The 25,106-nt window shown below is 41.4% G+C and overlaps 2 protein-coding genes across 4 annotated transcripts; both read right to left on the bottom strand.

The window, feature by feature from the left end:
* Positions 1-52: 52 nt before the first annotated feature.
* timm8a (translocase of inner mitochondrial membrane 8 homolog A (yeast)) lies at positions 53-3,133 on the bottom strand. Its single transcript, XM_083785479.1, has 2 exons — positions 2,926-3,133; positions 53-1,445 (listed from the first exon to the last, which is right to left on the bottom strand). Exons 1-2 carry the CDS (start codon positions 3,034-3,036, stop codon positions 1,281-1,283), a joined length of 276 nt encoding a protein of 91 aa, XP_083641605.1. The 5' UTR covers positions 3,037-3,133; the 3' UTR covers positions 53-1,280.
* A 3,438-nt stretch (positions 3,134-6,571) lies between these two features.
* btk (Bruton agammaglobulinemia tyrosine kinase) lies at positions 6,572-25,076 on the bottom strand. 3 transcript variants are annotated; one of them, XM_083785304.1, is made up of 19 exons: positions 24,957-25,076; positions 18,369-18,408; positions 18,082-18,242; positions 17,249-17,353; positions 15,753-15,834; positions 15,340-15,468; positions 15,172-15,242; positions 14,473-14,660; positions 13,515-13,577; positions 12,693-12,747; positions 11,361-11,440; positions 10,869-10,996; positions 10,687-10,758; positions 9,887-10,058; positions 9,477-9,696; positions 8,792-8,856; positions 8,352-8,470; positions 7,141-7,298; positions 6,572-6,828 (listed from the first exon to the last, which is right to left on the bottom strand). In XM_083785304.1, the coding sequence occupies exons 3-19, from the start codon at positions 18,220-18,222 to the stop codon at positions 6,757-6,759; spliced, it is 1,920 nt and encodes a 639-aa protein (XP_083641430.1). In that variant the 5' UTR covers positions 18,223-18,242; positions 18,369-18,408; positions 24,957-25,076; the 3' UTR covers positions 6,572-6,756. The 3 variants fall into 3 exon arrangements, with proteins under 3 accessions (XP_083641430.1, XP_083641432.1, XP_083641431.1); XM_083785306.1 differs by having other exon boundaries at positions 15,172-15,239; XM_083785305.1 differs by having other exon boundaries at positions 18,082-18,239; positions 18,370-18,408.
* Positions 25,077-25,106: the final 30 nt, after the last annotated feature.

Raw genomic sequence — 25,106 nt, 5'->3', positions numbered from 1 at the left:
TCCTGAGTTCGACCTACAAATATATTTTCCATTTACTAAAGAGACATAACTATAGCAATCACTCGTCACCTTTAATGATAGGACTCAATTCATAGGGTAGTACGTGGCACCAACTGAAATGACATTCTGCAAGGAAATTGTACTCTGACAAGACAACCATCCTCGCAATTAAAATATTCACATTTTCACTACAATATCTATGTAGTGCTACAACATGGTTTAAATGGTACTATTCTATTTCACCCATGCAACAACACCTTTGACAACATACTGATAGACCAGCCTTATACCCGAGTCATGGCATGATTCACTTCCATGTTACAAGTGGTTAACTGTAACGTTGCTGTCTGGAGGAAACCACCTAACTACGTTTGAGTTTTTTGTTTTTTGTTTGCATAAATCAGTGCTATTGAACACCTTTTACATCTGTGTGTTTCGAAAATATTGAACAAATGGAAAGTAGTAAAAAGACGCTTTGGACAAAACCTTATCTCCATTGGACCGACCTTCAAACTGTCTGCTAAAGCAACTGACTCCACCACCTCTCCCTCTCATGCAATTAATTTACAATATATAAAGTCACAACACCAACTTTGATGAGGCACTGCAGTATTGCTTTGTTTTCAACACATTTGATTTTAGATTAATTTCCTGAAAAATGAACATTTTGGAGTTGGGTGGTTTCTTCACGACAGCAGAGGTATAGTCTTTGTCATCAAACGTATACCGTGTATATGCTAATTATATACAATAGGCAGTGGGTACAGTTGCAATTTATTTATTTATTGCATATGTACACTTCCTTTAGCCATAGATCATGCCTCTTACTGTAAGTCAAGACATTTTCTTTTCCCTGGGTAGAAGAGGCACACAATGTCCCACACATTTGTTTTTCATCCTAGAACCCTTTGCCTAGCTACCGTAGCAGAGAGCAGCCTAGGTTCATCAATGATGGGACATCATTCCTTGTATACTACCCGGCTTAAGAAAGAAAACTAACGTGAAGTGTTTTGCAACTGACCCACAATGAAAATGTCATACAATATGACCCCAGGTCCCGCTGGAGGGAAATAGTCCAAAACTTGAGTGTTGGTAACATTGATACATGCCATGGTGTGAACCTGAGGCACTTGTAAAGTAACACTTTGTTGTTGTATCTCTCCAAGTTGTCAGATATTTGAAATAATTACACCACACAGACTGTCAGGCCCGACAGACGCGATCAGTGTGTCTGTGCGCGTGTGTGTGTCTCCCCAGTCCTCTCAGGTCTAATGCAGTGACTAGTCTAACATGCTGTCTGATGAGATTGAGCCTCGACTCCTCTGGGTCTGCTCCAGTCTGTTGAGGATGAACTGGCTGGTGTCGATGAAGCGCTCCACACAGTTGACGAAGCACACTTCTGTCCTGGAGTCCAGCTTTGGGCCAGGTTTGTCCATGCATTTATCCTGGAATAAATATGCATTGATTGAATACTTTATTTACAGTTTGCAAAAGCGAACCCGGGTTCCCCATTCCACAGGCACATACGTTACCAGTCGACTAAAGAGCCATGGCCCAATGGGCGAGTAGCAACGCAGCACCGTATAGCCTACAGTCGTCATCACTCCAAATCCACGCTCAACTGACTGGGGGGACCTCCATCCCAGGGAGACTGACAGAGGTCCCGACTACTAGGTTAAGGTCTGTGCCGCCCGGGAACATACATGTAGAGGTAGCCCCTTTCGGAACCCTCCGTAAAGCTTTTCTGAATTTTGGATCTCGCTTTACGTAGGGTCCCTGTGCATTTATTCTACGCTCTATGGTAGGCAGATGTACATACCCTCCGTTCAGGCCGTGCTGCGGCCTGGTGGTGGTGGTGAGATGTTTCAAAAGATGCATAAAGCGGCTATAGGAGACAACAGAAACGTGGGAGAAATTTCATTTGGCGCAGATGCCATTAACTTGACTTCCTTATTGACTTCTCATTGTACCGCCTCCCGCACCGAGACTGGCTAGCTGAGACAGAGCAGATCAGAGGCAGGAACGTAGGGACGCGCAGCTAGCCACTCTCTGTGCGGGAGGCAGTACAATAGGAAGTCAATAAGGAAGTCAAGGAAGTGAGGAAGAGAGAAGCCAAAACGGTCAAACAAAGATTAAAAATACTCAACGGCATCTGCGCCAAATGAAATTTCTCCCAAGTTTCTGTTGTCTCCTATAGCCGCTTTATGCATCTTTTGAAACATCTCACCACCACCACCAGGCCGCAGCACGGCCTGAACGGATGGTATGTACATCTGCCTACCATAGAGCATGGAATAAATGCACAGGGACCCTACGTAAAGTGTGTGTGTGTGTGTGTGTGTGTGTGTGTGTGTGTGTGTGTGTGTGTGTGTGTGTGTGTGTCTTTTGGCAAGCTACTGGGCATTGTCTAGACAGGTGCGATTTTAACATGGCGGGAGGAGTCACACTTTTGGATGGCTTTTGGCATTCCACATTTTGGTGGCATAACATATTTCAAGACTTAGCCTAGGCCCTTATATTATAGACGTCAATTAAGATGTACAATTGTACATACATTTGGCTTCTGAATGTTTAATAAATTAATAACCATGGCACAATATTGGCAGTTTACAGTATGTCTGTTAGTTTACACAACCTGCAACCTGGATATCATCATGACTACCGTTGTGGATTGAAGGTAGTAGGTACTATTAAAGTAGTACCTTCAATCCACAAGCTAACCGTGCTAACGCCGGTTAGCTTGTACATAGCAGGCCAAAATGAGTTTAGTTATGCCTGGTGTTGTATAACTTTTCTTTTCTTTTTGTTTACAAATAGCCCAGCCAGTTATACTCAAACATATTAATTTAAACCTACAACTTAAGAACGTTTATTATTGTGCTGCAACGATAAGAAGTGCAGGACTAGAAAGTGGTTGTGACTTACCCAGCAGACTTCAGTCATCTGGTGAACCAGCTGCTGAAAGCGTTGTTTCTGAGACTCAATCTCGATGAAGTGCTGCAGCTGAGGGTCCGCGGCGGCTCCTTTACCGTCCATCACTCAATACAATAAAACACACTATTTAATTTATGAATGGATGGCTCAGCCTCAGTCAGACCCTGACCTTCACGTGTGTACAGTAGGAACGGCTACTCGCAGTCCCTGTGAGCACATCTAGCCATCAGCAGGCGTGAACTTGAAGCTCAACTTTTCTTCTTCGTGGGTTTTTTAGACAGCTGGTGGATGGAAAATAAGCTCCACCTCCGCGTCCGACGGACGCTACGGACAGTCTCAAATGGACGCGACGGACAGACTCAAATGGAAGCCGCGCACAAGCGTGAAAATGAAGCGCGTCACCCGGCAGTGATAGGCACTAGCCAATGGAACAGATGCAGCCTGCAGCCCGTCCACTGGGAGGAGTTATACTTGTAGTTGTCTTCTTTCACGCTGTCAAACGCCCCCTGGGAGGGAATTGTGAAGCCATGTCAAGGGATACAGGAAGACATCTGGGCAGTGGGCAGCTCGAACTGCTCGAAGTAACATTATGTCCAAATTATTAACAAAACATTGAAAAATCGTCTGAAGAAATAAAGTAAAGCATTGGTTCTCATGTTTGCTTCAGATCACCCCTGTAATCTTTTCATCCATGGCACCCCTGGCTGAATTACATTGTCATTTACTGTAACCCTGATCCATGACATTGAAAATAACTTTTTTTTATACTTTATAAAATAGCCCGTTCTCTTCATCATGTGCTGCTCTTCTCATCATCATTATCCATCTCCGTGGTGGTCTAGTGGATAAGGTGCGGCGCTCTCACCGCCGCGGCCCGGGTTCGATTCCCGGTCAGGGAACATTGTTTTATGATGAATTCCTGTTCTGTTCTTTAACTATATAGAAGTGTCTATTTGTACGTCTTTAATGTTTTGATGAATTGAACAATGTGGACCCTGTTGTAAACAAGTGTAATGCTTAATTGGTTCGTCCACTCACAGTTAACATGCAGTCTTTGTATTGAGTTTGTGCTTGAAATGTATTGTAATTCTGCAAACTGTTAATAAATATTTAAATCAATCAATCAAAAATCTCCTTCTCCTTCTCACCGCCGGGTGACACACGCTTGTCGGCAGCTTACATCTGACGCCGCGCGGAGGAGAGCGTCAGATGTAAGTTGTCCGTCCGCAAGTCGTCGGCGAAAACAAAACTAGTTTTAAAACTCCTCGGCCGGGAGGCGTACCCGGGTCCCCCGTTCCAAAGGCACGTATGTTAACCAGTCGACTAGACAGTCATAAGTCCATAGCCAAGTAGCAACACAGCACCATACAGCCTACACTAGAATGCGCCTTTGTCTGTGTCAACATCTTGTCACTCAAACGTCCCTCTCACGCCCACTTCGCTAACGAAGAAATAGAGGACTACAGGCGTTTAAATAGGCTTCCGTGTGCGTCTCCTCTAGGAACCGCCCAAAGCCCCGGAAGGATTTAAAGTGAGACCTGACGCGTCGGACTTCTGACGCTTCACGCCTGCCTAGTGTAGCCACAGCCAGTGTACTCTACTGTTTCGCACCGCGGGGGTTACACCGAAACGGGTGACCCATCGAATTACGTGACCCCTCTTCGTTTAGCTCATAGACAGCTCAGGCTTTTTCTCATTTCCTCCCTTTTTGGGTAGCGGGTTACGGGTAAATAATTGTAATAAATTAGACTTCATTATGTAACATTACATCTGATATAATACATTAAAAGGTATTAAAATGAAAATGTTTTTCTATGGATTCATTTTGCACCATCAGATGTTGAACTCTGACACTTGACACTTATTCCTTAAATTGCGGCTAGATGTATTTATGTCTTTTTTTAATGCATTGGATTGCCTTCAACTTCGTTGTCTTGTACAATGACAATAAAGATATTCTCTCTCTGAACGTAATATAATAAGTTAATATGTTCATGTTGAAGTCGAACATGAACACACAGAGCACAGTATTCTCTAGGTTATTAATGTCGGTGTAACAGGGGAAAGAGGAACTAACTCGACCAATCAAGAAGCACGACATCACACCTCACACACAAACCTATTGTAATATTGCATGTTTTTATCCCCTCCCCGCTCTCTCTCTCCAGTCTCCACTGTTGAAGTAGGCCTAACTTACAGTTGAAACATGATATAAGATAAAGATATAATCTACATTACATCATTAGAAACAATTATTTGGTGACCTAGGCACCTAGCTGCTTACCCCACACGATTTTAAATTGCTGTCTTTCATTCAATAATTATTTATAATCATCTATTATTCGTATATTATGTAGTGATAGACCGATATTCATGATTTTAATTAATATCGGTATCGGTGCTAAAAACAAATGATCGGAAAGAAACGACCGATTATTATATTTCTCATAAATGCGCAAACATGGTGAAACAACCACTTTCATTGAAAATCCGGTTTTGATAAACTAGAACAATTTACAATTTAGGCATTTAGCAGACGCTCTTAATCCAGAGCAATTTACATTAAGCAAGAACAAAAAAGCATGGGCCCTACAGTGCCCATAGGGCCTCTACAGCCCATTGGGCACTGACCTACTTGGTACGATGCAAGTTGTAAATGAATGCCCCACCCAGATATTATGTCTGTCTCCCTTTTATGCCCATATATGGAGTTCTTTGTAAGGCATGCCCAAATAGGGAGTATATGCAGCCAGCTTGTGGAGTTCTGTCTTGTGTCAGGTCCAAATATGGAGTGCTGTGAGGTCAGAACAGGCCAGCTCCATATATGGACGCTGGGCATGGGCCCGGTCCAGAGCCTGTACAGAGGCCTTTTTGGCGCGGTTCTGGACAATTACACACACACACACACACACACACTTGCATGCATTCATAGATAGATCGATATATATTGAAAATTATATATATATGCTGCTACAGTAGCCTACATGTTACTGAAACGATGTTGGTGCTTCTTGCACCAACAATTCTTTTTTTTTTAACTTAAATTAATCGGCTCATAATATCGGCTATCGGCTTTTTGATTGTCCACTAATTGGTGATCGGATATATCGGCCAAAAACCATATCGGTCGATCACTAATATTATAGCTAATACGGTATGTGAAATGTTTTATATCTGACTTTGTATTATTGTTTTCGGGATGATGATGATAATTAATAACAATAACAACAATAATGATAGTAATTTTACTTTAAAAAAGAATCCGATTTTTTTCTACAATTATTCAAGACTCAGCGATAATATTCCTAACATAAACAGAGTAATACATTTCAAACAAATATTAAACTCAGGCTGAGTGAGACTATTGTAATTAACCAATTAAGATCTGAGGCTGATTCTACAAATGCCTTCTAAACCAGTAGTTCTCACACTTTCAAGATTAAAAAAAAAATGTTCAAAAATAGTATCTTCTATTTTTGAATAACCAACTCTAAAATGACACTGATACTTTCCGTTTTCAATGGGCTGCTAACTCAAGAGTTGGAACAGATAACATTCAATGCAGTCCATATGTTCACATTACAGAGGGGTGTGTGTGTGTGTGTGTGTGTGTGTGAGAGTGTGTGTGTATTACAGTGTATATATTGTGTACTGTACAGTACAGTACAGTACAGTACTATGTTCAGGCCAGGCCAGCAATGAATCTGATTAAACTGCCCTGATGGGTTTCACACTTCTCCTGGCATAATATGCGTGCAGGGCTGCTGCTTTGTGGGAATGACATCATGACAGGTAGCGGTGTCTCTGTGTGGTGTATAAGATCTACTGGAGCTCATACAGCAAGTCTTGAACAATCACTACCAGCTCCTGAAATGTGGGTCTCTCATCCGGTTTCTGGAAGGAAGAAAGAACATATATATATTTTTTAATTAAACCAAGGCTCTTCATCGGGTCAAATGGAGTCTTGATGAAGAGGGTTTGACCCGATGAAAAGAGCCTCGGCTCCAAAACATTGAGTGTGTGGGTTAATTATCCTTCATGATGATACTTTCCAACCAGCATCTCAACCTTTGACTCTACAAATTTGTAATTCACATTTGTTCATAATAACAATGCTCATGCATGTGTGTAAACTTATGGACAATAAATGACAGCCTACTACACCCTCTAAAATAAACAATGGACACACACACAGGTCACACTCACATCATGCCAACATCTGTTCATGATGCTGTAGACCCTCTCGTTGGCCAGCTGAGGGCGGTAGAGGCGCAGGCCTCGAGGCACCTGATCCGCTATCTCTGTGTTGTTCAACCGTTGATAGGGAAGGCTCCCCATGGTGTACACTTCCCACATTAGAACTCCTGAGGAAACAGTAGGTAATGGCATATGCATTCAGTATACACTAGTGACTAGTAGGCTATATGTCAAAATTCTAATATGTAGCCTATATAGGCCTACATATCAATCCAGATTTGGTTCAAACAAGGGGTTACATTTGTTCTCCTGCTATGCCACAAAAATGTGGAACCCCCTACCAACATGATGCAAATCGTTTGCCAGCCAAGTCTATGGAATTTAATGTTTGTTTAGGGCACTAAATGACGACATCAGATGTCATGTGCATGGCCAATATAAATACCTCTTGTGACTGATTCCGTCTTACAATAACACTCGGCATTCATGTCTCATGGAGGACAATGAGGATGATGATAGTGTTAGTTAGACTGTTAGCCACACCACTAAAGCACGAGAAGGAAATAAACTTTTTAGACAGTACAACGGTGGAAATGATTGGGGGCGATCAATGACGAGTTTGAGTAATGGTATGATGGCAATGGTCTCTTGACTTTAAGCCAAGAAAACACCAGCCAGGTAAATAGAGAAGAACTTGAACATTACAAGGTGGGCAAGGATAAAGATGATGATGCTACACCACTAAAGGACAACAAGCAAATTGACTATTTAGAAGAGATGGCCCCTGTGACGTCGTGTGGCAGCCACAGTGGGCGCCCCTCACTTCACTCGAGTGTGACTTTTGAGGGGTGCGGCTAGCCCCTCCAATAATGCATGGCTTTCTGATTTCTGATCATAGGCCCGCCAAGTCTGTGGACATTAATGTGTGTTTAGAGCAGTTATGATGTAATTTTTTGCTATGGATTTTAACATAACAACGTAAGACATCATCTGGCTGATATAAATACTGCCCTCTGCCCCTCGCTGCACCCTCCCTTCACACGAGTGTAAGGGCGCTCCTCACTTCACACGGGTGTGATTTCTTTCTTGTCTTTAAGGCAGGCCTATACAACGGGCACCGGTATGATTTTGCTGTCTTTTTGTTTTTTTGTGTTTCATTTTCTTGTCAGGAGGGAAATTGGGGGCCACTTTGATAACCTGTGCATTATGCCATTGCTCACCATATGCCCAGACGTCTGACTTGCTGCTGAATCTACAGAAGAGCAGAACCTCTGGAGGTGACCAGCGAATAGGGAATTTAGAACCTGCTGAGCTTGTGTATTCATCATCAAGGACGTACCTGAAACCAAAGTGTTAAAAATAAGATGTTGGATTAGTCTTTTGGATTAGTCAGTTTTACAATGTGTCCTTTTATATTTTTATCTCCCTCCACACACACAAGTAAACTCTTCCTCTTTTTCTGAGATTATCGATTATATGCTGTATGTTATTGCCTTGCTGTCCTCAAATAAATCTGTTGCTGCTGTCGTGGCCAGGTATGCTATGACCTTGATTGATACTATCGAACATAGTATTTACTTTATAGTACATACTTTATTTTACAATATACAGTACAGTACATAAGAACATAAAATAGAATATTTAAGAACAAATAATTTACCTTGAAAGTCCAAAGTCAGTCACTTTGACGGTACCATTGGCATCTACTAAACAATTTCTGGCAGCCTGAGGATGAAAAAAACCCACCAATGTTCTTGATTTGTATGCCATTTCTGAACATCTTGTCTATATGCACTGTAAAGTCTCGCGTGTTATGTCTACCCGGGATGTCTACTCTGGCAGGGTAGATATCAACATACAGTATTGATTGATTGGTTGATTGTGGTCCTGTGCATTCAATTCATCGAGACACATAAAACACTCACTAGTAGCAGTGTATTATGTACAGCAGGGGTGCCCAAAAGGTAGATCATGATCTATCAGTAGATCACAAAGGCTGTATATATATACATATATAATAAAAAAATAAAAAAAGCATCTGCCACTTAATTGAATGACATCAAATTGGGCCTGTCAGCTCAAACCCACAATGCAATACTTTGTTTTCAAGAGTGTTGCACACAAACATCAGTAGCATTACAAAGTTACCGATATACAAAACTTCCATTTTGAAAGTAGCTAGTCTCAAGTCAAAAAAGTGCAGGCACCCCTGATGTACAGTGAACAGTTGGAAAACGTTGGAAAATGATCTCCTGTAATGACATGCCCCACATAGGGGCACCAGGTTGAAAGTTAAATTCCTTCCTGACTCATGCTGTGTCTGGGACTTTGTCTTTCCACCTCACCAGGTCTCTGTGGATGTACTGCTGGGACTCCAGGTAGGCCATGCCCTCGGTGACATCCTTGCACATCTCCAGCAGCTGGATGGAGGTGGGGAGTTGCGTCTGACCCTCCTTGAGGTAGGTCAGCAGGCAGCCGTTGCAGAGGAACTCGGTCACAATGTAGATGGGTCTTTGTTTGGTGCAGACGCCGTAGAGCTGAACCAGGTTCTCATGACGAAGCTTCCTGATTTGGAACCGAAAAGAGAAGGGGAGAGTAACTTACAGTAATGCCCAATGCCAGTGTAATAAACGATTACAAGTTCCACAGCAATGCGCTGTGAGCTGTTGTAACCGGTCAAATGTCCTAACAGGAGGATCGGCATCATATGAGATTACAGTGGCCCCCATCCACTGTAATGTAAATGTTTTCTTACATCATTATTTTGGCCTCTTCTATGAAATCATCCTCTGACATGGAGCCTTCTTTAATCATCTTAATCGCCACGTCATGCTGACCCATCCACTTCCCGAACATCACCACCCCAAATTGCCCGTTGCCCAGTTCCTTCATGAAGGTGAGGTGTCGGGGTTCAATCTCCCAAATACCTGGCGTATGGAATAAGGAAGGAGAGACATGTATGTTTTCAATACACCATATCAGAGACATGAGGGAAAGGGAAATGGCTTTGTCTATATTCATAGCCTCTGGTGAAAATTTACATTGACCACAAAAAAAGTTTGACAGTGAAAGATAAGCTGCCCTGTTTCATTTCCTAAGATCCTAAGAACATGTGTATATTATATTAACAGAGATTGCCTCTGTCAGGTGGAAACCTCACTTTTCAGGATTCAAAAATAGCTTTTGTGTGATGCTGCCTGTAGTATGATCAAGTAAAGGGCATTATTTTCACGGAAAAATACAAAAAGTTAAAACATGGACAACAATATTTTAACCACTGGCTGGAGACCCAAGGGGTCTATTAGTCCCCCTCCCCTTTTCCTTATCGAGCCAATCTACAAGCTCACATTGCGTTGCTACAGGTACGTGTCGTGAGCATGTAGATTGGCTATTTCTGCAAAACGTTCGCCAACAGAATAGGGACGCTATACAGTATGGTTCGTGTGGTAATAGAAGTGACAGTTGAATAAAATGTATAGTTATGTAGTCTGAGCTTCATGACCAATGCATATTGTTGAAGTTGAGGAGTGCACATATAAGGAGACAAACTCTTACCATAGCCAAGCCCTGCTGTAGATGGAGGCTGTGCTCGGTTTGACACCATGTATTTCAGCCTGCTGACCATACCTAAAGTAAAGTTATTTATTTATTTAGCGCCATGATGACAAACCACACATCATGTTTGAATAGCAATGGCTGATTTGTGAGAGAGATCTATAAATTATCCACTAATAAACCTGCTGCATTGTGCTGGTGGTAATTTATAAGCTCTGGAATGCTGTTGAAATAATGCTTCTCTGCCAGGTAGAATTGGCCTTGCTGAGTGGTACAGATGTTGTAATGTCTGCTGTTTCCAGAGGTTTCCCTGTGGAAGAAATATAAAAAGCATGATAAGTCGATCTTGCAGAATAATAGACTAAAGTGAAATGTTTTCAACAGTACTGTTTTGTTACTATGAAACAGCCATGCAAAAGACGGGTAGAAGAGTCTTCAATCTTATCTACAATAGCCTACCCTGAACACCCATGCTGTTGAAAGCCACTGTACATAGATTATTCCCAGTTTTGCATGAAGGACATTTACATCTCTCTTCCTCTGCCGGCTACAGTTTCCTCTTTCATTCAACAGTTCTTCTTTTGGTTGCGTCCACGCATGAGCGGAGCTTGTGGACCCGGTGTAAATTAATGGTGGTGAGACATGCAGTGTTTACCATGACTGAAATGACTCACCCGCCACCCTTGGTGAACACGGAGACAGTGTACTTCCCGGCCTTGCTTGAATCCCGCACCAAGAAGCCTCCGTCTTTGTTCTATAAGAATGGGAAACCAACCGTGATCATCAAGCCTAATGTTGTTTATCGTTCATGTCTTTCTTTAGAGAATGCACTAAATCGTCTCTGTCGAAACCTCATTATGTCCAAAACTGTTACTTTGCAGGATTCAAATTCAAAAGTAGAAATAGTAGCAGATCACAAGCTCAAAACACGCTTCGAGCTTGTTTGCTGATTTTGAATACTACTGTAGTATGATCTATTAGGGCGTTCATTTATGAAAAAACACCAAAAGTAAAAATATGGAGATAAGAAGTTTCTGTCCGACAGCAACAAAATAGTAGGGGCTCAACACTTACTCGATGTAATCAAATCAATCGATTATATTAATAATACAAAAATAGATTGCTATTAAAAAAATAAGGATTGTTGGGGTGGGACATTTTAAATGACACTTTTGTTTCTTTCTTTAAAGAAAACTACCGACTGTAGAGCACCGAGTCGGTAACGATGGAAGTTGAAAGATCCATTCCCCACCCGGCTATGCAATACCCGTTGTACCTGTGCCAGAGTACCTGTTGTACCTGTGTCAGAGTACCTGTTGTACCTGTGTCAGAGTACCTGTTGTACCTGTGTCAGAGTACCTGTTGTACCTGTGTCAGAGTACCTGTTGTACCTGTGTCAGAGTACCCGTTGTACCTGTGTCAGAGTACCTGTTGTACCTGTGTCAGAGTACCTGTTGTACCTGTGTCAGAGTACCTGTTGTACCTGTGTCAGAGTACCTGTTGTACCTGTGTCAGAGTACCTGTTGTACCTGTGTCAGAGTACCTGTTGTACCTGTGTCAGAGTACCTGTTCAACCCATATGACTTTGTCCCTTTTATGCCCATATATGGAGATTTCTGTATCTGTCTCTGTGTCCCTGCGAACGGTTCTCGAGTTACGTGGATTACAGACGTACACACGTACGTACTACGTACACACATAAACTGGTGCATTTATAGATAGATAGTGGAAATACTCGATCTACAGTACAAGCGCTAGGCCGCATTGTGAGCCTGTAGATCAGCTATTTGACGCTGCTGCACGATGACGTGGTTTACGTGGTTATTAATCAAACTAACGGATTTAGTCGGTTATAAAAATGTATTATTCAATTTCAATTCATTTCAAAATTCAGGACATTTCAGGATCATTCGATGTATCGAAAAATTTACCCATAGAATAATCACAAAGAAAATAGTTACAGCCCTACTAAATTGCACTGCTTTGATGTAACATAGACTGTTCACCTCTGTCCTCAGCAGGTTCTCTGCCTGGCTGCGGTTCATGTTCTTACAATACCAGCTGTGAAAAGGAGGGGGGGGTCATTATTTTTAGTATAGCAGTGATCCATACAGGATCCAACAACTTCTTGCAATTATCTGTTCTCAGGAAGCTTTACACGGTAATTAAAAGACTATAAAAGCCCTAACCACACCAAACGGTCGCCATGCAACTCCTTGGGTCCAAACTAGTTTGCAAGGAGTTGGGGACCCTTTGGTGTGGTTGAATTGAATTCCATGCATTGAATCACTTGGGACAACGAGGGACGATGTGGGTCTACATGCAACAGGACATATCACACCGCTGGGACAACGCTAAAACCGTCTCGACCCTTTGGTGTGGTTGGCTGTACAACCAAACAAAGAATATTTGAAAACCGAAATATCAAATGTGTTTTGACACAAAATCGAATGGTCATAGTTCACATGAATCACAGAATTTATGGTCATGAGTCACCAGGAGCCTGGATGGCTTAGTTCCAGGCTTAAAATAACTTATATAAATATGTTAAAAAATCTCTTTAAGGGGAATGGGTTTTCTATCTGTGGCACCACAAAATGGTCACCACTGCTATGCCATATTGAGGTTCCTCAATATGCTATTCCAGTTCATTCATGAGGTTCATTTGATGTTGCATTTATGATAGCCATTTATTGTAAGAAATATGCTGCCTCCCAGCTTTCTCGCCTGCCGGAGATAATGAAAGTATAATTTCTATTACCTAATGCTACCACTTATAATAATATATGCAACAAATAATATAAGACTTATACATGGCATATACTCACTCAAATCTTTCTAGTCCATTTCCAGCATTCACAACATAATTGCTAGGTATATACCCTTCTTTCCTGTAAGGGAATATGATATATTGGTCATGGAGCTAGGAAACACACACATATGCGCTTGCACACACACACACACACACACACACACACACACACACACACACACACACACACACACACACACACACACACACACACACACACACACACACACACACACACACACACACACACACACACACACACACACACACACTGCACTACATAATCAAATTATTGCATGACTTGTTATTAATATACATCCTAAATTGACATAATATGTTAGAAGTTATGGCAGTGGCCTCAGTGGGGTATAGTTTGTCATCAGCTGTACACAGTGTACAGTAGGTGTGTTGCTCCAAAACAGCAATTTAAGTAGAGTAGACATAGTCCTTTTTCTCAGGGTCACAAATATCATAAAAATATAAACGAATACAAATTTCAAAACTACTATATATATATAATATATATGTATATATACATATATATATACGTATATATACATGGCGGCCATGTTGACATTTTTGCATTGAAAAAGCAGGGTGGCAACGAGGTGGCATTTCAGTAACTTAATGGCCACAGTGTAAATATGGTGTATTGGGTTGTAACTTGTGTTCTCTCGCGAGCCAGACTGTTGTCTCTTCCGTCATACAGTCGGGAGCACGGAAGCTCTCAAAACGATCTGGAGTGATCAGTGGCGACTGGAGTTGTGGATGGGCTGTTTGGGGACTGGAAAAGAGTGTTTTATGTTGCACCCAGTGACCCTTAGGCTGGGTCGTAACAATAATTAAAATAGCTGATCTACAAGCTCACAACGCATCACAATGCAACACATTGTGAGCTTTGTCATACGAATAAGTGTGTGTGTATATATAGGGTTTAAGAGTTTAATCAAATGTCCCCCCATCCTTTTCCTTACCCATTGTTGTCTCTGGCCCTCCACCAGTTGGCGTCTGTCATCTCCAGGATGGTGTACTCCTCATCCTTCCTCAGCTCCAGGTCCTGGGGGGTTACGGGGGTATATCCATACTCGGCTATGACTGTCATGCCCACCGAGTGCGAAGGCTCCTCAGGAGGCTGCGGCGGTAGAGGTCTGCCAGGCTTCTCCTGAAACGGCATGACGCACATGTTACAATTGGTACTCCTACAGTCTTTATGGTCTTTATGGTCTGTCTGTCGTACGACAGTGTCGGGCAGCCAGATCAGACCTGTAAGCACACAACGTTTTGCGGATGTGATGTGTTGTGTGCTTGCTTATAGGTCAGTGGTTCCCAAACTTGGGGTTGGTCGGTCCCCAAATGATTGTGAGGGGTCGCCTTATTGATTAGCTTAATGTGCAACATTGTTTTCTGACTCAACAGTAAACAAACCAACATACTGTATGTATACAATTACAGGGTATCTACACATTTCTAAAGTTACAATTTAATGACTTTTAAGACCTTTTTAATAGCAAACAGGCAAATAATATGTAAGAAAGAAGCAAACACAGCGAAAATAGCTAAGGCTTTGTGAGCTTGCAGTCTATTTTCACAATACCTTTCTATGGAAACAAGTCAAACCAAATGTAATTAGTAGTTTAGAGAGTAGAGACAAAGTAGAATGCAGGCTCAAGTACCTCCTCTGGGGTGGGAGGAAGCGGTTTCCTGGATATGCGTCGCCGAGATGAGTGTTTGGATGAGAAGCCTACTGATGGGAGAAAGCCACAATGATGCTAGTGTGACTGTGACCATTGTATGAACGTATCTTTAATGAACAATTATGGCACCTCTCTCCAATCACTGACCTCCATTCTTATGCTCCCACACCTTGCAGCCCACAGCTTCTTTGACTTCCTGTTGACAGCACTGCCACATCCCATCCGCCCAGAAACAAGGATGGTACTTCTGTATTAGATCCTTGTTGAAACGCACCTCTACACACACACACACACACACACACACACACACACACACACACACACACACACACACACACACACACACACACACACACACACACACACACACACACATTGAAATTTGCATCATATCCCAAAACTCACTACTACTCAGGATGACCATTGTTGCCACATCAATTCTGTGCCTAGAGTTTGTGCATTGTACGCATTGTGTGTCCATGTAGTCTGGGATTCTTCTGGTATATTACAGAAATTAGCAAGAGGCTAAACGCGATGCCATGGATACACTTGTTACTTACTTTCCTTCAGCTTCTTTATCCACTCGTCTCGTGTGGCGTCATTCTTTGCAAAGACGTACAGTGGTCCTTCATCGTAGATTACCTATGGCCAGACATTGAGGAAACCAACACTTTACTTTTACCAGATACTTATATGTAGTTTCAACACAGTGTTTTGTCATTTCTTTTCCACATTTCATTAATCCAACGTGGAAGCACGTCAGTTACTCTTCGCTAAATGTAAACAAATTCTGGTGTTCATCACTCAAACTTGTGTTACTGCCACTTTGGGTATTTTGTGTGGTTTATGGCAGTTGTTCCCAAATGTATGTTCAGGTGTCCAATTATGAAAGTTCTTTTTCTATGTACTATAGCAGTACTTTGTGAGCACTCATTTCCCAAAACAGTGGCAAATACAGAAGCTAATTTTATAGCCTAAACACTTTCAACCTTGCATCCCTATTTTTTAAACGTCATAGGCCAATAGGAGTTTCAAGTATACCAACCGGTGGCACAAACCAGTCTTTGGTGTACCGCTGTGTGAATATTGTCATGACCTGTTTTAGAGGCACCTGTAGCTGTTATTGAAAGTCCCCAGTTTATCTACGTGTGAGGGTAGGTTTCACTTCTTAGTATTAGTTTTTATCATACCAACTATTGAAGCACTTTTGTCTGCCAGGGGACGGAAAAGACCCTTCTCATGTGTCTTGAACTTCCGACAGAGTGTAGACAAGTCATACTACCGAAAATAGCAGATCTACAACGTGGGGGGAAGGACATACTCTCAAAGAGGAAGCATATTTTGAAATGCTTTGAAAAGGTGCAACCATAGTCATTAAAGATTAAACTATTAATGATGATTGTATGACATACGGTTCAAGAGTTACAGCATAGGCCAAAAGGTAAAGTGGGGTGGTCTAGCACAACGATGAGGTCGATTTGAAACTCATTTGGGTTTAAATGACTTCCTTGACCCCAGTACCAGCCTGCATGACACTGCACATTATGACTTCCTTGACCCCGGCCAGTACCCCCGTAGCAGCCTGCATGATACTGTACATTTACAAAAGAAATTACGTTATAGATTAACCTTGAGGTAAAACTCTGAACGTTTCAATTGATTTATCACAAATTGAACACCAAAAAAGTGGGAGTGAAAGTGAAACCAAACTAGACCACAGAGGAGCAGGGAAATACCTGATTTCACTGCAGAGAGACTGGCTTTCAGTAAGTGAACTGACATGATGAGGCCCCGTAACTAGCATAATGCATTCTCACTCCCCGGTAGTTGCAGGTGTTGTTTGCGACACTTGGAGAACATCTTGACCAAGCATCAGATGGTTGATGCGGATATTGATGCTACATTAACTCATGTTTCTGGGAACACCATGGAACTCCCTCAAGGACCCCTGTGGGTCCCCGGACCCCAATTATTTTTTAAATATTTTTTATCTAATGTGATCCTGGGCTCTAACCCGGACCCCACTTTGAGACCCACGGTGATAGCAGTTTTTTACCTGGAATGGATAAGAGCGCTCTGGGGGTGAATTGGGTTCTAGCTGGACTGTCTCCACACACTTAATCTTCTCTAGCTCCACAAAGCCCCTCAAGCTTTTCCTTTTCTGGTAGAGAGAGAGAGAGAGAAAGAGCACGCTCATGAATGCAGGGGCATCTTCATTGATTGATTGATTTATTGATTGATTAATTGATTACATGTAGTAATCAATCAGTGTACGTTGAAGCAAAGCGAGTAGTACTCAAGTATGTGGCGTTCACATACATTCTACTCTACATTATCACATTATTATGCTGAGGCTCAGGCCCGGCCCACTTACCTCTCGGGACATCCCAACTGTATAGGCGTGTTTATTCAAATCCAAGGTGGCTATGTCACCGCAGTGCAAGCTGTGATAATATTGTGAACTAGTCACCTCACCTGTCTATGTCATTGATAGGTCTGGGGTCACACCTCCAGATAAGGACGGCAGTAATATTATGTCCAGGACAGGTGAAGTTATAATGCAATGTAAATCAGGGCAGTATTTGTATAGTCCTGCAACAAAAGTTATGGCCTCCGTTTATATTACGAGCACTTATCTGTTTTTGGAGCCAGTGCTGCTGTGCACCCACTGACAGTGATGTATAGTAGGCCTATATTACGTGACACAGTTGTTATAACCGTCTATGTTGATTTACACATTGTTTTGTCAAAATTGTCATATTACTGAAAGAAATTCTTTCATGGGTAATTTGACCACTGCTTGAGGGTAACCCTCACCAAAAGTACTATACAGTATATAGGACCGTAATAGCAATGTGGCTGTCGTGTCAATGTGGTCTATATACATACCGCTTTATTGAGGTCATAATCATAGTAAGACAGTTTGTCCTGCGTCAGGACAAACCATCTCTCCTTGTAGTTCAAAGGGGAAGCCTTCCTCTTCTGCTGCGATCGTTTTACGAAGAGTTCTTCCAATATACTCTCTGACATGGTTCAATCAGATAGTTCTATGTAGAATCAATTAAGTCAAATTAATCCATGGTAAAATAGGAGTGTAACAGCTATTCAAATTAATCAATGTAATCGATTATAGTGCATATGGTGTGTGGGATATGAAATGTACTTACGTACCTATACACTTCATAGATTCAGCTACAACAGGAGAGAAAGTAAGATCTGGAAATAGATACAGAAACAGGTGAACAGGTATCAGTGTGTGTGTGTGTGTGTGTGTGTGTGTGTGTGTGTGTGTGTGTGTGTGTGTGTGTGTGATTAACCTGTAGTTTTGCATAAACCCTCCTTTTATTGTCAATATCCCCTTTGCTTCCGGGGGTTTCCTCCCTTGGAACATGTTTCCTTCAGCCATATCTTGCAGGGCAGTGGCAGGGTTGGAAAGTAACTAAAGTAAGTAATATTATTACTTTTTTCCAGTAACTAGTAATGTAACGAATTACTTTACATTTTGAGTACCTAATAATATTACTAATATGTTACTATTTTCCTAAAGTAACTCGTTACGAGCCTTGGGTGTTTATCAACAGTAGACTCGGGTTGGGAGGGAGTTGCTTTGCAGGCTGCTGATCCGCTCTAGAGCTAGACTCTAGAGCGGATACGGAAACGATGCACACTTGTCTGTACGTGTGAACTTTTCCCACACTGGTCAGTGATGGAAAAAGTATTCACATATTTTACTTAAGTAAAAGTATCAATATACTGCAACGTATAGAGCTACTCTGTTACAAACAAAACACAAAAGTCTGGCATTAAAATTTTAATTCAGTAAAAGTACAAATGTATTTGCATTTTAATATACGGTACTTAAGTACTTAGGGCTGCAGTGGCCGAACGGTTTGCGGAGTGGTCTTGATACCGAAAGGTCGCCAGTTTGAATCCCCGGACTGGCATGTTAAAATTACCACCGCTGAAGTGCCCTTGAGCAAGGCATTGAACCCCTGCATGAAATGTTCTATGAGCAGGGTGTGGCTGTAAACAAGCATCTTGAGCTTAGTCCACTTCCCTGGGTAAACAAAGAACTTTGCTTTGCTTTGCAAGTACTGAAAGTAAAAGTATACTCATTGTGCAGAACGCCCCATTTCACTATAAATCTTTTGAAAATAGACGAAATATATATAGGCAAGAAGTGGTTACTGTAATGCTTTGCAATAATAATCGAAATCTACAAAGTAACTAGTAACTAAGGTTTTCAAATATTTGTAGTGGAGTAAAATTACAATATTTGTCTCTGAGATGTAGTGAAGTAGTAGCAAAAATGTATGTATGTTATTACAGTAGATACATGCATGTGCTGTTTTGTGCACAGATGCCATGTTTCTTTTTTAATTGAATCTGTGTTGGATTAGGCAGATGCTAGGTTGGATGTACTGTACCTGCTAGGCTAGTTACTTTGTAGCACTGTTTTCTTAGCATAGTAGCACACTATTTACAGATACTTGACCGCTTGCTTGAGTTTATGCCATTTCCTGCAATCTCGCACTTTGTACAGTAAGTCACTATTCTGCTAGCCTGAGCTAACGTGTTAGGTTTCTGGTCTAGAGGGGCGGGTCGCGGCTGAGATTTGCGCACGCCCTGATTGGATCTCATCGATCTGTCCGTCACCCCCGGCCCCTCCTCTCCCCCCTAGTGCAGCGCTACGTCACATAATTTGGAGCGACGCCCACCCGGAAGGGTTGACTCCCACTTTTAGACCAGAGCGGCCAATGCGTTCCTCCAGGCTTTCAATTTTTGCACCAACAAAAATGAAAGCCTGGTACCGAGGCTAGTATTCTGCTAAATGGCCAAAATGTAACTTGTATTTGTATATTAATTATTAAAGTATAAATCCTGAGTGTAAAAATGGACCAAGTTCATATTTACACTGTGACTGTAATGTAATAGTTATAGCTACACTCAGGATCTTACTGTGTAGTCAAATGAAGCAGCTTATATCTATTGACCTCCATCCATGACAGGGTTATTGTACCAACAGCACCTGTAGCTGGCCCTGGCAGCATCTGAGAGTCACATGGGTGCCTATCAGCTCCAGAGGACAGGTTCAGGCATAGACGGAAGTGGAGCCGGTTGACAGGCAGATATTTATGTCTGTTAATTATTTAGGGATTGGGATAACAAACCCTCTGTGGAATCTACAGATCGCTACCATTCAGTGAAACAAAACAAACGAAAACCACGACCACGGGGGGGGGGGGGGGGGGGGGACGACGACGACGACCAGTAATGAATACTATTTCATATTTTAAGCAAAGTCTACACATTTTAGCTCTGCAACCTGCATTAAGATTTAACCTAATGGATATACCGGTAGTCACCTTAAATTACATACAGCATTACATTTGCACACAGCAATTAATTGCTCAAACTCACCCTTGTCATGAAGCTGAATAGTTATTGTCTCTTTCTTTTGTCAGCTGGGTTTGTAGTTTTGTAGCTCAGCTCAGCCTATTTTCAGCCTGAGAGCACTTCCTTCTACTATTTGAACTGTAACATCACTAGAGACAGAAGTCACTGCCCACTAGCCAGGAGGGTGTCATTTCTTCACACTAGCTGCTTTAGCTAGTGACAACAGATAGGCTACTGCTGTTGTCACATCAAGACAACAGCAGTAGCCTATCTCTTGTCATTGGCTGTGTTTGTCATTCCCCAAAACATGAAGGATGTCCCATACTTCTTTATAGTATAGGACCTGGCTAAGAATGATATGTATGCAGTATGCTCTTCATTTAGCAGAGAATATCTCAACTGTTCTTGACTAATGTGACCTCCGTGAACAACTTAGGACCTGTGAGAAATTCTCTATCCGGGACAAAATACCCCAAAAATGACCACGCCCTTTTAAAAATAACCGCTACTTAAAACATGACTCTATCTTCTAAACCAGGCCTGTCGAACTCATTTTGGGGTGAGGGCTGCATTGGTCAAAAGGTGACTTGATGTGGGCCAGAACCAGTTGCGGACCGTGGAAGCTACAGATGTTCTGAGATGCTCAAAATGTTCAAAATACTCATATTTGAGTCTATAGACCATATGCACATGGCGGTCATCTTTCCATAAGTTAATGGAAGGATGGAAACTAGCCGCAATTTGCCATTGACAGCCCATACAACCAAACAGACAAAGTCCTATCTAATTGTATTAAATGAAGTCAAACTCACGAACATTGCAGCTGTACGAAAAGCTTGAATTATCCTCTTTCTATCTGCAAAGTGTTTGTTTTATAAAATTCCACCGTAGACATGCTATGAGCTACTTTATGTCAAGAAATTCCTTGCAGGTGATGCAAGATAGAAAGAAGATAAGTTTTTCGTACAGCTGCAAATTTGCAATGTTGGTGAATTTGACTTAATTGAATACAAATATAGATAGGACTTTGTCTGTTTGGATGTATGGGCTGTCAATGGCAAATTGCGGCTAGTTTCCACCCTGCCATTAAATGGAAAGATGAATGCCGTGTGCATATGGTCTATTGAGTATTCAAACATGAGTATTCTGAACATTTTGAGCATCTCAGAACATCTGTAGCTCCAACGGTTTTGGGGTATTTCATCCCGGATAGATCATTTCTCACAGTTCCTAAGTTGTTCACAGGGGTCATATTAGTCTAGTTAGAACCGTTGAGATATTCTCAGCTAAATGAAGTGCATATACATATCTTAGCCAGGTCCTATACTATCAATCAAGCCCTATGGATATTGCCACAATACTCTCTCTCTCTCTCTCTCTCTCTCTCTCTCTCTCTCTCTCTCTCTCTCTCTCTATGCCACTCAACCCACAACTTGGATAGTGAAAATGCCCTATCAATCAAATATTCCCCCTTGTCCATTCTTCTTTTTATCATGGACAGCTGAAGTGCTGTTTTTTTTATTCAAAGGGTTGTGAGTCATTGGTGCTGACAGACACATATAGGGAAGTTGCATCAGTGTTGCGCTGCAGTACAAAGGAAGAAATTTAACCGGCACTGCAGCACTTTAACCTGACAGTGTTACTGTCGACACAATAGTCATGTCAACCAAACAAACAGCAACCGCATGCAAAAACTTGATGAAGAAGGGATAAATGTAAAAGTACTCTGCCATAATATTCAAACTTTCTCCTCACCCTATGGTTGGCATCAAATTAATGCATCACAGAGCTGCAGTAGCAACATCATTCAGAAACATTCCACAACAAGAAACAGGATCTGTCACTTATCAGAACTACCATCTGCCTTTTAAGATATCACTTACACAGGGAAGCTTTTTGTGTAACTGTAGCTAATTGAGTAATGATGACTTAACTTAGCGTTGCTGCTTTAATGACATGGAAAGATATTGGGAAAACTTAAGATTATTGATCCTGCAACTTTCTTAGGACCGCCCCCTATCTAGACTCAATAGAGTACACTGCCTAGAGTCAACACCCTGTGTGAAGACGACATGTTTTGTGTTTCATTGCAGTGACCAGCTAATGACAGTGCTGACACAGCAAATAACTCTCTGATAAAAGTAGCCTATCAGTTTAACAGGAACCACACAAGATACTCTCTCTTTGGACGTTTCCTGACTGATAAGAGAGAGAGAGAGAGAGAGAGAGAGAGAGAGAGTGTGTGTGTGTGTGTGTGTGTGTGTGTGTGTGTGTGTGTGTGTGTGCGTGCGTGCGTGCGTGCGTGCGTGCGTGCGTGCGTGCACAGTCCATATTAATAATGATATGATAATGTTTGCAATTTTTACTCAATTCCACAATTTCTCTGGGATCCCAAGCACCCATTGCTTGTTTTGGAGAGAGCAGTATAGGCTACTATAATTTATAGCCACTCATTATGTGGTCTAAGTAAGCCGTCTCTTCAGATCTTTAATAAACAGAGCATACATTTTCAGGTCACCAATTTTATCCAGTCAGGAGACGGAACTCTACAAAGACAATTTATCAGCTTCAATTTTATTGTGTTCCCGTTCCATATTTTTTGGTGTGTTTATTTAACTCATTCCAGTTTCACTTGCTTTTCCTCTGAGTTCTCTCTTCTGAATGGATAAAATTGGTATCCCGACCTGAAAATGTAAAAATGGTATCCTGAGAATTTGTGGTGCACGATTATGAAATTATGACCGATATCCGATCTCCGATTATTTGCCGATACAGATTCTGACCGATTCTGCTATTATTCAGAGGGCCACATTGGGAGTGATGCTGCAGTCAGAACTGCAGCATCACTCCCAATCTTCCGCCGTAGTCTGAAAACCCACCTTTTCAGACTCCATCATGGCCCATATAGCACTTACCATACCCCCTTAGATAGCATTTCTGTAGACTTAGATAGCATTTGATACAGACTTATAGCATGTTATGTAGACAGCACTATAATTGCATTGTATGTAGTCATAGCACGTCATAGTACATATGTATAGCATAGTATAGTATATATGTATAGTTTATATGTATAGTTTCATTATATAGATATTCCACTGTTACATTCTTAGCTTACGCATGTTTCATGATAAATGCTTTTTATGTGATGTATTCCCATGCTTTTTTGTTCTTGCTTAATGTAAATCGCTCTGGATTAAGAGCGTCTGCTAAATGCCTAAATTGTAAATTGTAATGGAAACAAGCCTAGGCCCTATAGGGGCTTGGCCCAAAGCCTGTTAATAAAGTATTCAATCAATCAATAAATAGTCTATACTCTTCCAAGTGTCTGTTTTCACAACTGAATGACTACTGAATGAGATTAAATTTAGAAAAATAAATTTTTGTTTTTACTTAATATTACTTAAGATTTTACATCATATTTGATTTGGCTTTGACTAGAAGTACTACATTTTTCCGATACCGATATGGCATTTTTATGGCCGATATGGCCTATTCCGATTATGCTACCGATTAATCGTGCATCCCTACTGAAAATGTGATGTATTTTTTCTAAAGAGTTAGAGGGAGACCTCTGCTACTGAACAAACACTATTATTTTCCTTTTTCTTTTTACATTTCTCTGTATCTCAGGTACATTGAAGGCCTGCCCCTAAACTGTACTCTGAGTTGAAATAAAGGTTATGAGGTTATCCTTCTCCTGTAGGCTATGCTTGTTCTATACTATACCAACTATCTAGCCTGCTTTATGTCTAAGAGTATTATAATTGGAATGAGGATTTTGAGAGATACGCCAAAAGCCAAATGCACCAACGCTAGCTCTGTTAAGCACTTTTAAAGTAAAACGTGTTGTTTACAGTACAACAACAACTAAAAAGTAGGCCTACTTACAGTAACTTGGAAATAAAACGACCACTAACCTACTGCAAGAGACATACAAAAACAATTAAATATTGTGTTGCACCTCATCAGTGCATAACACGTTCACACTTCACACCATGCTGATAATGAAACGGAAAGAAACACAAATATAACAGGATTTTCTCTTGGTAGATTATGTATCAATAAGGCATACCTTATTAACTGACATTTTCTAGGACTAGAGGTGTCCCAAAACATGCTGTACTGTAGGCCTATTCATTCACAAACTCTCTATGCTGATAGTTTTTCCACTTGGGAATCGCACCAATAACACATAGGCCTATAAGGATACAACCAAAAATGTTTTTTCTTCCAAAGGACTTCCAGTTATGAAATTGTTCATAAAAAGCATACATTAAAGCATACATTGTTAATTGTTAACCCCAAAAGAAAAGGCTATGGACCTTTCTTAGACCCTAGTACTGACCAAGAGCTACATTACTTACAGTAGTATGTGGACACCAGAGAACGTCAAACATGGATGATGGATCAATGAGTTGGCACTCACTGCAGATGCTGTGCGTTGAGGCAATCATAAATGGCATGGACCTCTGCTTTAGTATCTTTAATTTCCATATAGTGTGCGTTAGCACTGC

The sequence above is a fragment of the Protomyctophum parallelum genome (assembly GCF_964188405.1).
Source record: "Protomyctophum parallelum genome assembly, chromosome: 16".
NCBI classification, from domain to species: Eukaryota; Metazoa; Chordata; class Actinopteri; order Myctophiformes; family Myctophidae; genus Protomyctophum; species Protomyctophum parallelum.
This window is presented reverse-complemented; position numbering and strand designations above follow the sequence as displayed.